The sequence below is a fragment of the Astatotilapia calliptera genome, chromosome 23 (genome assembly GCF_900246225.1).
Source record: "Astatotilapia calliptera chromosome 23, fAstCal1.2, whole genome shotgun sequence".
NCBI lineage: Eukaryota > Metazoa > Chordata > Actinopteri > Cichliformes > Cichlidae > Astatotilapia > Astatotilapia calliptera.
This window is the reverse complement of record NC_039323.1, coordinates 24,456,542-24,472,247: the sequence shown is the minus strand read 5'-3', so window position 1 is coordinate 24,472,247 and position 15,706 is coordinate 24,456,542. Positions and strand designations below refer to the sequence as shown.

General features: G+C 38.0%; 2 protein-coding genes across 4 annotated transcripts in view; one reads left to right on the top strand and one right to left on the bottom strand.

Moving 5' to 3' along the window:
• The window catches only part of tmem198ab (transmembrane protein 198ab), a 41,046-nt gene extending 33,955 nt beyond the window's left edge, over nt 1-7,091 (top strand). For both annotated transcript variants that reach the window (XM_026158305.1, XM_026158306.1), the window contains exons 4-5: nt 3,297-3,499; nt 4,408-7,091. In XM_026158305.1, the coding sequence (XP_026014090.1) occupies nt 3,297-3,499; nt 4,408-4,560 (356 nt within the window). In that variant the 3' untranslated portion in view covers nt 4,561-7,091. The remainder of the gene's footprint in view (nt 1-3,296; nt 3,500-4,407) is intronic.
• Nucleotides 7,092-8,710: 1,619 nt separating this feature from the next.
• On the bottom strand, nt 8,711-15,176 carry LOC113015929 (low molecular weight neuronal intermediate filament-like). 2 transcript variants are annotated; one of them, XM_026158307.1, is made up of 8 exons: nt 14,836-15,176; nt 14,230-14,290; nt 13,640-13,735; nt 12,989-13,114; nt 12,709-12,863; nt 12,267-12,313; nt 11,159-11,193; nt 8,711-9,394 (listed from the first exon to the last, which is right to left on the bottom strand). In XM_026158307.1, exons 1-8 carry the CDS (start codon nt 15,036-15,038, stop codon nt 9,380-9,382), a joined length of 738 nt encoding a protein of 245 aa, XP_026014092.1. In that variant the 5' UTR covers nt 15,039-15,176; the 3' UTR covers nt 8,711-9,379. The 2 variants fall into 2 exon arrangements, with proteins under 2 accessions (XP_026014092.1, XP_026014093.1); XM_026158308.1 differs by having other exon boundaries at nt 12,279-12,313.
• Nucleotides 15,177-15,706: the final 530 nt, after the last annotated feature.

Genomic DNA, 15,706 nt, shown 5'->3' with positions numbered 1-15,706 from the left:
CAGGGGGTTCATTCCAGTATATTTATTTAAAAGATTTATATACTAATTATTTAGCACATATAGATTTATAAAGCAAAATATAAATCTTACCTTTAAATTATGATATAATCTTATAGATTATGGTGGCAATAAATACAATAATGTATCTTTTGTTGTGGGTTTGCAATGTATATTATACATTTTATTTATATATATATATATATATATATATATATATATATATATATATATATATATATTATTATTAGGGGTGCAACGATACACAAAATTCACGGTTCGGTTCGATACTTTGGTGTCACGGTTCGATATTTTTTCGATACAAAATAAAATGTTCATGCCTTTTTAATTTGTCATTTATTAAAATTATAAATATATATTTTAACTCAAAAGTACAGTTTTTAAATTTAACCCTAACCCTTGTGCGTGTTTTTTATTTTGACAGCGAATGCGCACCTGCGGACCACTTATGTGCAGCCCTGGTTATTTAGCTCGTCATATTGCAGCCACAGAAATTCTTTTGTCCATGAAACCATAAAGCTGCACTTTCTTTTTGCCTTATAGTCTGATTTGTCATAACTTCTCCGTTTTGTGGTAAGCTTTTCTTTGGCTGTCACTTCTTCACCCCGACCTGTCTTATTTGGCTCAGCAGAACTGAAATGCTTTTACACGCACTCACATAAGCTCAGCGATTCTCTGCACGATCAACCTCTCATATGTTTAAGCTGCGGGAGATTTCACTTGTCATGTTTGCATAGTAAGCTAACGATTAATAAGACGATGTCAGAGGAATTGGTGCACAAATTATCATCACTCACAGATCAGTGCTGTCGCTCTCTATACACAGTTCGCACGATTGCAAAGTGAAAGCAAAAAAACAAGCGCAAATTCAAACGCGACTTCAATATGTCACATATTGACAGCGGCTCACCGATGCCAATGACATAATTACCCAGCTACATTTCTGAAAGAATGCAAAAGCATTGACATATATTTTTCCTTCCTACAATAGCCCGACGGGCAGGGAAGAGATAGATTTTGGTAGCCCGACTGAAAAAATCGCTAGCTCCGGGACGTCGGGCTAGCGATATTGCAAGCCCTGTATCTGATTGAGGAATCACTCATCTTTGGAAAAGAGAGTTTATTACAGAGAAATGGCTCTTTCCAAAATAAAAGCTATACTATCCGCTTCTTCTGGGCTATATTCTCAGCAGCATAAGGAGAATCATGTGCTAACAGCTGTCTAAATGACTCGGCTAAAGTTAGTAGCATGCTTGTTGTTTTTGTCTTTGCACTAGGATGATGTCGGCGTAAATGTGCAGTCATATTCGTTGTGTTCCCACTAGTGCTTTCAGGTTAATCTCGTTGAAATGACCTTAACGCCACAACACGGCAAATCTCCGTTAACGAGCTACCGCCGATCGCCCCGTGCATGGGGCTAGACGGCCAACACGTTAACGAGCTAACTGCGCTAACACACTAGTTCCCACCCATGTAATTGAGCATTGCACGGCACATCCAACATACTGTTTTACTTTAGTCCATGACTCACTTACCTTCAGGGTCATACGTCACATGAAAACCAAAATAATTCCAAACACCACATCTGAATGAGGGTGGGGGAGGTGCCCTGCGCTCTTCCTTCTGACGATGCTGTCTGTGTTGAGCGCTCAGTGGATCTGCGCTCGACAGTGCAGCCTAGGCGGAGTAGTCGAACGCAGATTCACTGAGCGCTCAACACAGACAGCATCGTCAGAAGGAAAGTTGATAAAATAAATTACAAATGTTGTATTGTTCGATACATATGCGTACCGAACCGAAAGTACTGTATCGAACGGTTCAATATCGATACGAATATCGTTGCACCCCTAATATATATATATATATATATATATATATACACACGGGATTATAAGGGGCACTGTCGATTTTCAGAAAAATCAAAGGATTGATTTTAAGTGTGCCGTATTTTTTTCCAAACAACACGGTAATAACGACGGCCTGCTAGCATGCTCTAACAAAAATAGTGCTTTGTTGTGTATCTGACGGATGAAAGCTAAACCAGTTCCACACCACTGAAGTTGCAGCATTTTTACAAACCAGTTCTGGTTCATCCGTTTCATTCAACGATCCACTTTCGCTCTTCTCATTCGCTGCCATGCTTTTTCCGCCATGTGTGTATGAAAACAAAGGCACTGTGCATGCGCGTTTTACCCATATTCTATCGCCATATTTCATTTTCTTGTCGTTGCCCAACATTATACCGGTATTACGGTGAACGGTATGATATGGCCCAGCCCTACCACCCATCTTGAGGAGTTTGCCCCCTCACATATACTAATGTGCTACAAACAGGACTTTAATATCACCAACCATTCCCATGTTATTACGGTGTATTCATATAAATGGCCCACCCTGTACATTAGATAAAGCTAACTCTAAAATGTGAGAATTATCTCACACCAAAACAAATGATTTAATGTTCATTTAATACATCTGAAGTCTAAACTAAATGTGTTTGGGACATGTAAAATATAGAATTTAATTAGCTAAACCAACAATAAGTTATTTCGAGGTCCATGACAGCTATGCCAGAGTTTGGGATTTCCCCACCTGTCAAATTTTACTTTAACCCTGGCCAAGTATTACTGACCAATCAAGTTTAAGCAGGCTTTGCTTGTTTGCTTGTAAAAACTCTCTTATTAAGAGGGAAAAAGGAAAACGCATGCTGAAATTTAAACATCAATGATCTGAGGATGGTTACACTTTTTCTTAGCTTTTTAAAATTGATACACCAAGACAGGTGAACACAACAGGAAGTCTTAACCTGGATATCCGCTGGTTACACACAAAATATTAGAGCAGCTCTGGAGCTTTTCTGCAGTGATTTGGTTCTAAATGCAGCATTTACAAATACAATAAAAGCCTGATTTTTGTTGCTCTTTAATGGAACTCCTGTATCAGCTTGTAATGTCCTGACTAGACTTCAGCAGTTTTCAGCAGAAGTATATGTTATATTCACTTCTGACAAAATGCATTAATTTAAAAAAAATTATTTGAGGGTTGAATATTTTTAAGTTGTCGTACATCTAAGTGAGAATCTCTTCAAAACTCAAATCTGATCCGATCTGAGTTCCTCAAGAGCACCCGTAAAGGTCCCCTAAGTTTTTAATAAGATGAACCTAATTTTCACATAGAAAAGTATATAGAATATAGATAGATATCAACATTGCCTCTGTTTTTAGCTTTGAAAAACAAAAAATCATCTTTCCTTATTAGCCTCCCTTTGTTCTCCTCAGTAATCATCAGCCGCCAGCAGCGGAGGATGCAGGTGATGCGCATTCGCCAGCGGGATGACCGCTACCGCAACAAGAAGAAGAAGAAGCAGCAACATGGCTCCTCTTCACACCATCAACACCAATCCAAACAACTGCACACGGAGCCCGCCTACCGCCGCAAACCCAACCCTATCCGCCGCTACGATACCGACGTCCTCTCTCCTGTGAGGACCAGTAATCATACTGTTGAATGAAAATTTTTGGCCTTGAAACAAATAGCACAGTTATTTAAAGGAAATAGTCTGTCACTGAATTCTAGAAAAAAATAGAAATCAGTGTGAAACCTTATATAACTATACTCAAGGTCATTATACAATAATAAGATGTAGACAAGACTGTCCTAATTCATATATACTAAATGCTTATCAATATCCTAAAAACAAGACTGATCAAGTACCATTGTCAGATATCTACCATTTAATTAAGTTACTTTATAGCTAGCTGGCGAACTGTCCCCTTGTGAGCTGTCACTGAAAAACGTAAACATCAGTTGTATATATTTTTTTTTGTTGGTCCATTACATGATTTACTGATGGCTAAAATTTATTCTGTTTTAAAATATACACAAGTGTCATGTATTACCTAGTGAACCAATATAGCAAGCTAGCAAACTAGAATTTCCACTCGGCTCACCCTTTGCTGAAAAGAAAGTCTCTTTGAATTCTGAGGCTTTACATATCATGATAATAATAATCTGATCCAGTATCTGAACAAACCAAAAGATTTCTGTATTATGTCCGTTAGACAGACTAAAGTGAAGATTTTTGGCCATAATGCACAGCACCATCAGTGCAAACAACTCATACCAATAGTGAAGCAGGGAGATGATTTTGATTGTTTTTCAGCCAAGGACCCTGAAACCAGGCATTGTGTAGAATAAATAGGTAACAGTAGGTTATGTGACCACAGTCAAACATTGTTTTAACCAGATGATCAAATTTCCAACACATTTCAATAGCTTAGAGACAACCAATTGGGCAAGTAGTGATTTTGAAGTTATCCTGCCATTTGCTAAGACTGGCAATAAAAAGAAGGAACCAGACTAACTTTATAAACTTTTTGTTCTTTCTAGAGCTACATCCAGAGTTTTAGAGATCGGCAGGTACAGGCACAGCCCTTTCCAGGCCGGCTAGTCGGGGGCTCCCATGCCGTAGTGGAGATGGGCTATGACTGTGGATCCACAACGCCACTCACTGGAGCAGCAGGACCTTCGCTACGGGTCTAACCACTCCAGAACCTCCCAGATGCCTGAACATACCACTTACCCAGAGAGATGTACGTCTCTATAATCACACCTGTGCTAGAACAAACCATTACACACCTAAGAGGATGGAAAAAATATGTAGGGCTGGATTTACCTGAAATGCAAACACATTTGACTGTTTCCCTAAATAAATTTTGGATTATAAACCTCTTGCTGGAGCCACCAGTGTGGTGCCGAGGTTAGCTGACCTCTTTTCATCGTCCAAACGCACAAATGCATGCATGTACTTAACATCACAAAAACCGCAGCTACAATTTTAAAGATTGATGTGGAAGCCCAAAACAACCTGCTGGACTCATCCCCAACCTGTCTGCCACCATCTCAACTCAAACCAGGGATTGGAGCTTCAGTGCAAACCCTCCTCAGGTTCTAACAAAAATAATGAAGATTCGTTGTTAATAGTTTCTACCACTGATGTTACAGAAGCAAGTGGAAGTCGAATTAAAGGTCCAGTCAACATTGTCTTTAAGGGGAGGTAATGACCCTTCACAGCAAACTGAGATACTCTATTTGCTCTCTGTGCCATCCGGACTACATACATCCTCTTTGAAATGAGGAAAGATTTCGTAACTGTCACATTTAAAGAGGGGAAAACCCTTTGCCACCCTTGGTGCTGGACGACACACTACTTCAAGCGGCCAACTGCTCTGAAGGCCAGGGAATCTGTTTAAACGGGTGCCTTGCCCCTCCTTGGACTGTAAAGTTTAGCATCAGGGGAGCGGTTACTGGCAGATATCCCACCAGTGGCTTCTTCTTGCATTAAAAGTGGAGAAAAAAAAATTCAGTGAGGGGTGGTAGCCAGGGAGCTACAAAAAGCAGGGTTAAAAGACTTTTTAGAGGTGAGCTTGTTGTTTTCACAGATGTGTGGATAAATGTGGTTTTATTTACACTGGCACCTCAGAAGATCTGATTTTGCGGATTCTCAGTGCTGGAAAATATAAATCTTGCTCATTTTGTGTCCTGAACTTATTCTCTAAGAGATCAGTTTCACGTGTAAAACAGATTTCTTTTTCACTCTACCATTTACCTTTGTGTAGAACTTGGCAGAGGATGGTCAATGACAGAATAGCTGAATTTTTTTGTTTGTTATGCCATAAAAGTGAACATAAATTAAATTTCATTTGTTAGACAACTCATTTACCATAATTGAAACAGGATCAAGAAAACTAATGTTATCAGATAAAATAATCATTTATTTTCATTTAATAGCTGTATGATAATGGAGGTAACATAACTGAAGAGTGGCAGAAATTAATGCCAATGTTACATTTTTAGTTTCTTAAATATGAATAATTTAAAAAGAATTTGTTTATTCCAGTTCTCACATAGCTGTAGTCATTATTTACTGATACAATAGTGTTAAGAAAGTAAAAGCTCGATTACAAATAACGACACTAATAAAAACATGGCGGGAATTATCATTGATGTTAGCATGATAGGCTAACTAATGTCAACTTTTTAAGTAAAAACTAGTTAGCCTGCTTTACTATGGAAGGAAATTAGCCTAGCTTGCTAGCATTGACTTTTTGATTCAAATAACAGTTTATCTGCCCTGTAACCAACTTTTGAAAAGAGAGCAGATAAAGATTTAATAAGTAAATTTGAGGGTTTTTTGTTTTCTAATGTTCCTTTAACATTTACATAATATTTCAGGGTTATTATAGCTGTTTGTTTGTTTTTTTTATTTAACCTAATTTAACCTGAGCTGATTGAGAGATTGTGTTTCAGGTATTGGTTATTTTCCAGTATAATAAATTAAAAGGTTTTCTCAGTGATGGTTTAGGTATCTGTCAAACGAAATCTCAGAAATGTGCCTGTTTGCACCGTAGACAGACCCAGCTGAGGTGCTAGTGTAAACAAAGCTCACAGGTCTGAGTGACAAAATGGACTAATGGCCATAGAAACTTGTATTTAGAGCAACTCTTTCCATCATGTGCATTGACCTTCTTTATTTGGGAAAACATAACATTTTTGTCACCAGTGAAAATGTGAATACTTTGTTATTGTTGCCGCCTTTTTAAAGGAAAAGCAGACACGTGAGTGCGGAGGGGGGGTGTTTCTATTTCTCACCTGACATGCATGATCTCACCCCTCCGTCCACCCAATCCTGTGTGGCACTGAACACCCTGCACCCTTTCATGTACATCGATGTGAAATTTGTACATAAAAAAAAACACAACACTTACTACCTTTTTTGGGTGGAAGTGGGATTTTTTTCCCCTTTTTTTTACCATTTGATTGTTATATTTAAACACTTTCTTTTCTTAAAAGTCACATTTAGTGGTTTCTTTCGAGTGGGATGTATTTATTTGTTTTATTTAATTATTTTCTGTAAGGAGAGTGCAATCATCACTGTAGGCCAGTAACTCCATGCTTTTATTAAACTGAATTATGACTATGATCATTAAAGCATGTGTTCCAATGGGCCTGTGTACAATAAAATGTAAAATGATTGGTCTTTTAAAGCAATGCCATGTAGGCATGAAACATAGTCTATTGTTGGCTCCCTCATTTCTTTCTTTCTGCCCTTTTCCTTAACATCTCTCATATCGCTCTTCTGATCTTTAACTTCATCTCCAGACACCTTTTATTCTTCTCCTCCTCCTCATCTGTACATTTTAGTGCCGATACGCATACACATACAATTTAGCTCATCCTTTATATACTATACTATTTGCACTATTACTGTGGTAAATGCTTATGGAAAATGGTGTGTTCGACCTTTTAAATTTAAATTGAGGAGAAAGATCTGTTTCTCTACGCTGACCAAGAGGGCGAACATCTGTTGTAAGGAGCTTCCTGTAATCAGAGGTTGTGGATCAAACTATTGTCTTTGTCATCAACCTCCATCATGCAATCCTCCTCTGTTTTTGTCATATTAACATGTGTAAAGGTGGCCTATAATTGGTGCCTCAGGAATGTCTTTTGGCCGCTATACAACTGTATTAATGTACGTACATCTGAACACTTAGGGGGCATCCAGAAGGAAGTGGTTTGTCAACTTGTCAACTAGGGACTATAACAGCTACCTTGGTTGGAATAACTGCTGGTGACACAAAATAACCAGGTCCTGACTCACCAATAAGAAAAATAGATACAGTTGATCGACATATGACTGGGTGGCAAATACGTTAAAGGGTTACCTAGGCAACTGGAGCCTAAGATATGAGTGAATTGCTCACTGTGTGGATGCTCCTTTACAGACTGTTGAGCAGCCTGAACGGGCACACTCAGTACATCTGTGATCAGGGTCGTGAACTTTCCTTTGGTTTCAGAGCTGGTGGTTTGCTATGGGCAGAATTTTGTGCCATAGTTTGCTTTTAGCAGAAACATGTCTGATCTTTCCTTTTGTTAATGTTTATTTAAGAGAATTTCACCCAATCTCTGAGGGTCTTTTTCTTTTTGTACGAGAAACTCGCCGTTTGCCATGGAAAAATATGTATTTTGTGTATGGTTGCGGCAAGTTTCACTGCTACTTGGTAAGCAGGTAAGTATTTGGGTACAAGTGGGTGACTTCCACACAAATTCTGGGCAGCTGTAGAAATCTGCTAGCCATCAAAGCAGTGCTAGGAATGTTTTTGGTGCATAGTAATTTTGTGACCAATTTCATCTTGTGCCAGTTGCTGTGAAATCAGTTGCTAAAGCCAGTCACCTGGTCAGTGACCACTTGCTAGGAAAATTCCAACTGGTATTCCAAGACCATTTGGTAATTTGTTGGGGCAAGTTCCTGGCAGTTAGTTAGTAGTATAAAATGGTAACAGACCAGCACTTCTGATTGCACTGAAGTCCTCCTGATTGCTTGGATTGCTAGCAGGTTGCCAGGCGTTTGTGTGGAAGACTGTAACCTGTCTGCAAACACTTCAGGTTTCACTACAGAGTGAAAACTACAGAGCGAGTGTCTGCAGACAAGTCACAATGATCCATGCAAACGAGAGCTGACCGCAGCAGTCTGCTAGTAATCAAAGCAATTACATGGAATTGTTGGTGTAGCATTTTCTTCATGACCAGTTTAGCCCAATTCCAGCCAGCAACTATCAGCAACCACTTGTCAACCAGTCAGGGAATACAACATTTTCCAGTGTGAATGCTCATGGAGATTTAGGCGAACAAATTATTTGAAACATTTTATTTTAATTGGAAAAAACACCAATTTAATCTTCATATAAGCTTTTAATCCAACAACCAAACAAATGTGTGTGCTCATACATACATAGGTGAGTCTGCGTGTGAGATTGTATGTCTCTGTATGTCTGACATTGAATCAGAAGTGGATGCTACATTTCTGTCATTTGATTCTCGAAGGACCTTTGCATGCTGATACTTTACATGAGGTTATCATGAAGTCCTCTCCGAGCTCTTGACACACACACGCACATATACGCTATCATTCACATTAACAATAAACAGCTATTGCTTTTCCACACACAGCACATATGTCTGACCCTTAACTGACCCCTGACCCCCTAACTGCTGCTCAGATCAGATTTTGGGGTCATCACTGTCACTCTCATCGACTTCTTCACTGACAGAGTGACCCAAACTGTCCTATCCCATAAAATGTTCTTCTATCAATCAATTAAAAGTTAACACAAGTTCATGTTAGTGCATGGTTGGCCTACTGAAAAAATCCCACCACTCAATGATCAAATAAGTTTAGAAGCACAGCTTTACAATTATACCACCAAGAAAAGACAGATTAGTGTTTTGTTTTGTTTTTTAAATTATTCTTCTTCTCTCCTGCCAGTTGTCATATTTTCTGCTGTTATATTGATGACTGGATTTACTCTGATTCGTCCTGTAGGAGAAAAACATTAGAAAGATTAAACCGACTATATCAGATTTTTATCAGATGGCTTCTCTGTCTGAATGCTTGTTAGCTATCTGAAAGCGAGTAAAGGCTCTGCCCTAAACACATAGAAACTACAACAGCACTGACAGAAAGATTAAAGTAGTTTTTATATTTATCCAGAAAAAAATAGAAATTTTATCTTGTAACAAAACTTTAAAGCTGCTGGTGTAGCGTGTTCCCAATGGTCGCTACGTGTGGATCACAAGGCATCACAGAGGCGAGTGAAGTTGTAATTTTAAAGGCTGACAACTGAGGTCAGAGGGCAAACTACCATCTACCTCTAAAGGTGACTGAAATCAGGTAAAGGGCTGGGGGCATTCTGCCACTTATTTTGGCAACATTTTCAAAAATAAGAAAAAAGGGCTGCTTCTGAAAGAAATTTGCTGTTTCATTTTGCCACTGGGGGCCATCAAAAATCACTAAAAAAAAAGTGGTCCAAGCTTAAACTTAAAGACTTCAATTTCTGAGCCTTTAAAAAAATGAGTGAATTGTGAGAAACACTGAAGTGACTAAAACTGAATCATCATTAATATCAAAATATTTTGAACAGGTTGAGATAATCTTGAAAATTGTCACACAGATGATAAATATGGGCCAATGGGGTGGAAGGATCGATCGGCTGTATCTGGTCATGCATACACAATTTTTGCCATTTGCTCATAATTTTTATTTTCAAATCCAGCTCCACAGACTAGCTTTACCTAATTCACGGATCAAAATAATCCTTTTTTATCTTGTTTGGGAACTTTTGCTGCCCATCAGTTCATACTCTGTTTGATACTATAGTCACAATAAAATAAAATAAAAACAGTGGCTATAGAGCAAAATTATTGTTAGCATGTGCAATGAACTTGTAATCTTGTGGGCTTTGAATTGGTTGCTTTAAAGATGGGGAGCAGGTGTGCAACCACTCACTGTCGGTTAGATCAACTAACATAAAAGGGCAGTAAGACTGAGTCAGTCTGTAATTTGACCAGGTTAAGGTAATAATTACCTACAATCTGTTTTTGTCTGCAAACACAGATGTTCACATTAACTATTTAGATTTAGAGTCAATTCACAATATCACAGATTTCAAACAGAAACACAGAAAATAATGTTAATAGTTGCTGTTGGACAGTGATTTAACCTCAAAATGACAAAGTTGCTCGCTCTGCAGCCTTGCTTTTATGTAGGAATATAACCCGTATACAACCAGCTGAGTTGAGTCCTCTTTTGTGTTCATCAGTGTGGACTGATTCAGACTGATATCAGCATGTTGCAGTCTTGTCTGAGAGTGCAGTCAGAGGCTGGCTGCAGGTTTTTGGAGACAGGTTGCCTGGTTGCTATAACTACTTGCAATCAGTAGCTGAATGCAAAAAGCACTTTTCAACATAATCACCAGACAACTACTTATTTTTCATAGTCTGGTGTCACTGAGCCATGAAAAAAGCTGCTTTAATTCTTCCTCTTCTTATAATTCACTTTGAAACGAAGACCTAAGAACTGTACCATTTGTTTGATGATGAATTTCTTTTCCTACATTTTCTAAAACAAAACGACCTGTCAGGATTCTTAAGAAAGAAAATTTCAAAACATAAACAACACACACACACACACACACACACACACACACACACACACACACACACACACACACACACACACACACACGCACGAAACTTCACAAAGAAATAAAAACATGAATAGATAAAATTAATAGTATTTTACCCCATTGTCACTGGAACCACTGTCCGGATTTGAGTCTGCAATGGAATCGGAGTGTTTAACTTTGCATGCACCCTAGCACCATCTAGTGGTAGCTGCAAACAGTACTTGTGAGCCAGTTGTAAACAGGGTGAATACAGGATGGAGGGTGGAGGTGAATACAAGATGGAACGTCATTTCTGCTCAACAATGCAACAGTCCTTTCAATCACTGCTATAAACACCACAGCTTCCTTCATGTTCTTGTTATTTTCAGTTACATCAGTAGTTCCCAAACTTTGTTTTCAGAATCAGAAAGTCTTTATTTATCCCCAAGGGCCAACTAACATACAACAGAGCACCATGACGTTGAAGATACGGACAGGGCATAAACAGGCAGTAAGAGTGAGATAATAAATACACTGAATATACAGTATATACACAGTTTTAAAATTAAAGTCACTGAAAGGTGAGTAAATAACTGTAAGCGAGTAAAGTGCCAGCAGTATAAAAAGAGTGTAGAGTAGTTTATGTTTATGGGTGTGGGAAATGGTCTTATCGGCTGGAGTTAAAGAGCTAGCCCCTCTTTGTTTTAAAAGAACCCCCCCCCCCAACCAAACTCCATTGCAGTTTATTTCACACTTCAAACCTTTTGTATTACAGGTTGCAATGAAATAAACTACTACCTCTTCACAGAGGAGCACTTTTGCAAATATGTGATGTCTTGATAAATTAAGCAGATACTTGAAGTTTATACAGCTACATTTTCGTCTGATGTGATGGCAATTAGATATGTATGTTAATGATTGGCGGATTCCCATGATGTATTGACTATTCTTCTTCAGTCACCTTTCTCACTCACTATGCGTTAATAGACCTCTCTGCACTGAATCATACTTGTTATTAAGCAGACAGTACAGAGTTTGAGAGTTTCACAATTATCTGATCGTATGCTCAGTCAGCCCTTCTTAATGTTTTATTTTGGTATGTTTATGCTTATCTCCAGATGGACTTGATTTTTGATGGACAAAAATCTATATTTAAACAGTAAGTTATGTGTATTTGACTCAGTGTGAATACAGTGTGATTTCACACAAATTGAGGTTTGTATGCTGGTTAAAGAGTCTTCACACCTTTGTTCTTACCTTCATCTGAATCCACATTTTTCCCTGTATTAATCCTGTGAAGACAAAAAGAAAAACGTTGAAAAATAATTTAATAAATAATATAATAATGTGATGGTAAAATGGTAAATGGCCTGTATTTGTATAGCGCTTTTCTAGTCCCTAAGGACCCCAAAGCGCTTTACACATCCAGTCATCCACCCATTCACACACACATTCACACACTGGTGATGGCAAGCTACATTGTAGCCACAGCTCTATCTATCCATAGATATAAAATCTTTAACCAGAATGATTGGATTTCATCCAGGTAAATGATTAAAAGCAACAACTTTAATGGTAGGTACTCCAGCCATGATTACAGCACTTGAATTTAACAACAATTATAAGATGAAGCAATGTAGCAGATAATAAAATCTGTCAACTTATTGAATACAATTGAAAACATCACCTTTCTTTCATTTTTTCCAGCAACTTTGCGTAATGTTCAATATCAGCCTCCAGGTCCGTGCTGTTGTTGAGTCTTTGCTCATATCCTTTTAGGTTGTTCATCAGTTTCGTCATATTCTCTTTCATTCTCCCGAACTCTGACTCTATATTCTGCATCTGTTTTATCATGCCAGGTTCAAAGGTTAATGTTTTTATTTATATAAAAAACAGTTCAATTCAGGCTCTTGGGTAGCAGAATTTATCTTTACCACAGCAGTTAATAATGATAACATATCTCCAACCTTTGACTGGTGTTTTTCAAGACTGATCCTCTTAACACGCCCCCTGATCTTTTCCAGTGTTTCCATCAGGTCTGAATTGTTATTATCGGTCTCAGTCTGGTTCTGACTCTGCAGCTCATTGATCTTCTACAGGAGAAGAGGAGACAGGTGAAGATAAACAGAGGCTTAGAGTTAGGATTTATCTATATGAGCTGTTGTCTGTACACATCACATTAATTGATTAACCTCTGTTAACATTGTTAACAGCTGGTAACAACTAAATGCATCAGAACCATTACTGAAACCATACTTAGAACAAATTTTAATCACTGTGTCAGGTTCTTTAAAATGATATTTCTAAGTGCGCTAAATTACAAAAATACATAAATTTGCCATCTTAATATCCAGCCTTAGAGTAGAATAAACCCTCTCATGGTTCTCTTTGGCAGCTCTTGATGAAGGCTAGAACAAATCTACCTACAATTCATAGATGTGATGGGTTTAATACACTTAATAATAGCTAATGTTCTGTTCTGTCCTAGTAAGCCATGGGAGTGAACCAGCACAGTGCTGTAACTGAGAACTTCAGTCTTTTATCTGTGAAGAGATTGTATAAAAACACACATCATCCTGAATATAGCATAAAAAATAAGAAGAAAAGGAGGAGTGAACCTCTTCATAGATCTCCTTCAAGAACTGAATCTCCTGCTCCAGCAGTCCAGTGCGTTTCTTCTGAAACTCACAGTCCAGCTCAGCTTTAACCTTCTCCTGCAAAATTAAAAGCATTTATTTTAATGAAATATCATTACATCATGCAGTCTAACATTATAATAGTTTAAAAAAAGCATACATATTTTAAACAACTCTCCATTTTGCTAATTTGCTAATTCCGACAACTGGACCAAATTACAGGCCAAACAAATGAAGTCCATAGGATGGCTTTGAAAAATGTGGCATTAAATTACAAACAAAGAGGGTATGAATTTTGAGCTTTGTCCTGTTTTTTGGCTGTTTACAGCCTTTTTGCTGACAAAGACATCACCCATAGTTTGCCATACAACACCAAAGTAATTAAAGGATTAAACAGAACCAAAGATCAGCTTTATATTATTTATCAATTTTTTTTCTTTTTCAGTTTTAGTATTCCATCAAACAACAGAAAACTATAGATGAACCAATTAATATTTAAAAAAAAATGTTTGAGTGGGTCCATCCCTGCTAATAACAATAAAAAGATAAAAATATTGGAGATTACAAATTACCTTTATAATCCTATCTAACTGGTCTTCTGCAATTTCTCTTCTTTTTTTCTCAGCTTCCAACCTGGACGCCAGTAAGATACACAGATGAGTTTTAGACAGAAAACCTTTGATGAGCAACTGGTTTCATTCAAGCCAGTGTACTCTTAGTGCTGGTTCTGGATAAATGGGAAGGGTTGCATAAGGAAGGGCACTGGCACAAAATATTTGTGAAATCAAACAGCAAGAATGTGATTTTTGTATTGAACTGCTGATCTGGCCTCCAGTGTGCCAACAGAGTGCCAGTGGAAACTATTCTGCTCTTGGCCAAAGACAAAAGAAGAGGAGAGGTGGAAGGCATGTTAGGAGAGAGAGATATATCACGAGACAGAACTCAGGAAATAATTTGCGGTTTTAGTTATTTAAGTCAAAAACAGTTCTACATTTACTATTTTACATGTGAGTGTTAAGTAAGAATAGGCCTATACTAGTTAATCTCCAGCAAGATGTTGACTGTTTATGGATCCAAAACAGGTTTTGAATTTATCAGTGAAAAAATAACAGTATACATAATAATAATCACATTATCAATATAAAGACTCACAAATGCCCCCTTTTGCCCCTTCCCACCTCAATGTTAAGGTTTTCTGCTCCCTGATTATTTCCTTGTTGTCTTCTTCATGCGCCATGCTCAACAGCTCCTTCATCTTCTCCTCAACTATGCCATGGATGGACTCATTGTGCTCCTGATAATTCACCTGATTATTGACCTTCTTGATGTAGGTGGCAAAGAGGCTATTCAGTAACTGCAGCTCTTTCTTCTCCATCGCCATGTTTGCAGAAGAGCACTCAGTGACTTTGTGGGAAGCAAAGCCTGGGCAGTAAGAGGATGCAGTGTGTGCTGAAGAACTCTAGGAGGAAATGCTGGAGCTCACAGAAAGCCTGGTGAGAGCTGCAACTGAAGCAGAACCTGCTTGTCGATCTATTTGTAGGTACCTCCCCCTTCGCTTTTTACCCCCTCCTCCCTGAGAAATGTCCTTCCTGATCCTCCCTCTCTCTTTCTTCCTCCTTTAGCTTATCATTTTAAATTCTTTAACATTTTTTCTTTGTGTCATCTTTTTACATCACCTTTCAATTCTCTCTTCCTCTTCTAGTATTTTCTTCAACTTCCCTTTTCACCCTATTTCTACCCCTTCTTTTTTCTCCCTCTGTTACACTCCCCCATTCTCCAGTTATTGTGCTCTTTTTCTTAACTACCTAAGAGGGTTAATTTTCTTGCAACTACTATTTTTTTGGATTATAGTTGGATACTGGAGGAAAACAAGACAAATTGTGGACCAAATAAGGCAAAACAACAATAAGCGTGTTCACAAGAAGTGCACAGAGACACTAATCACACAGGTACACCATTAGTTGTAACTAACAACAAGCATTGTAGCCTTTCGTGATATGTGCTTCAAAATATAAGTCCATCAATGCAAACATTTATTGTCAATTGATA

Excerpts from the sequence above, each read along its gene's own strand:
- LOC113015929 (XM_026158307.1), bottom strand. The coding sequence starts at position 15,038 with ATGGCGATGGAGAAGAAAGAGCTGCAGTTACTGAATAGCCTCTTTGCC. Across the intron at positions 14,291-14,835 it reads CAGAAAACCTTAACATTGAG|GTTGGAAGCTGAGAAAAAAA; the intron begins GTGGGAAGGGGC and ends ACTGGCGTCCAG. Across the intron at positions 13,736-14,229 it reads AGTTAGATAGGATTATAAAG|GAGAAGGTTAAAGCTGAGCT; the intron begins GTAATTTGTAAT and ends TTAATTTTGCAG.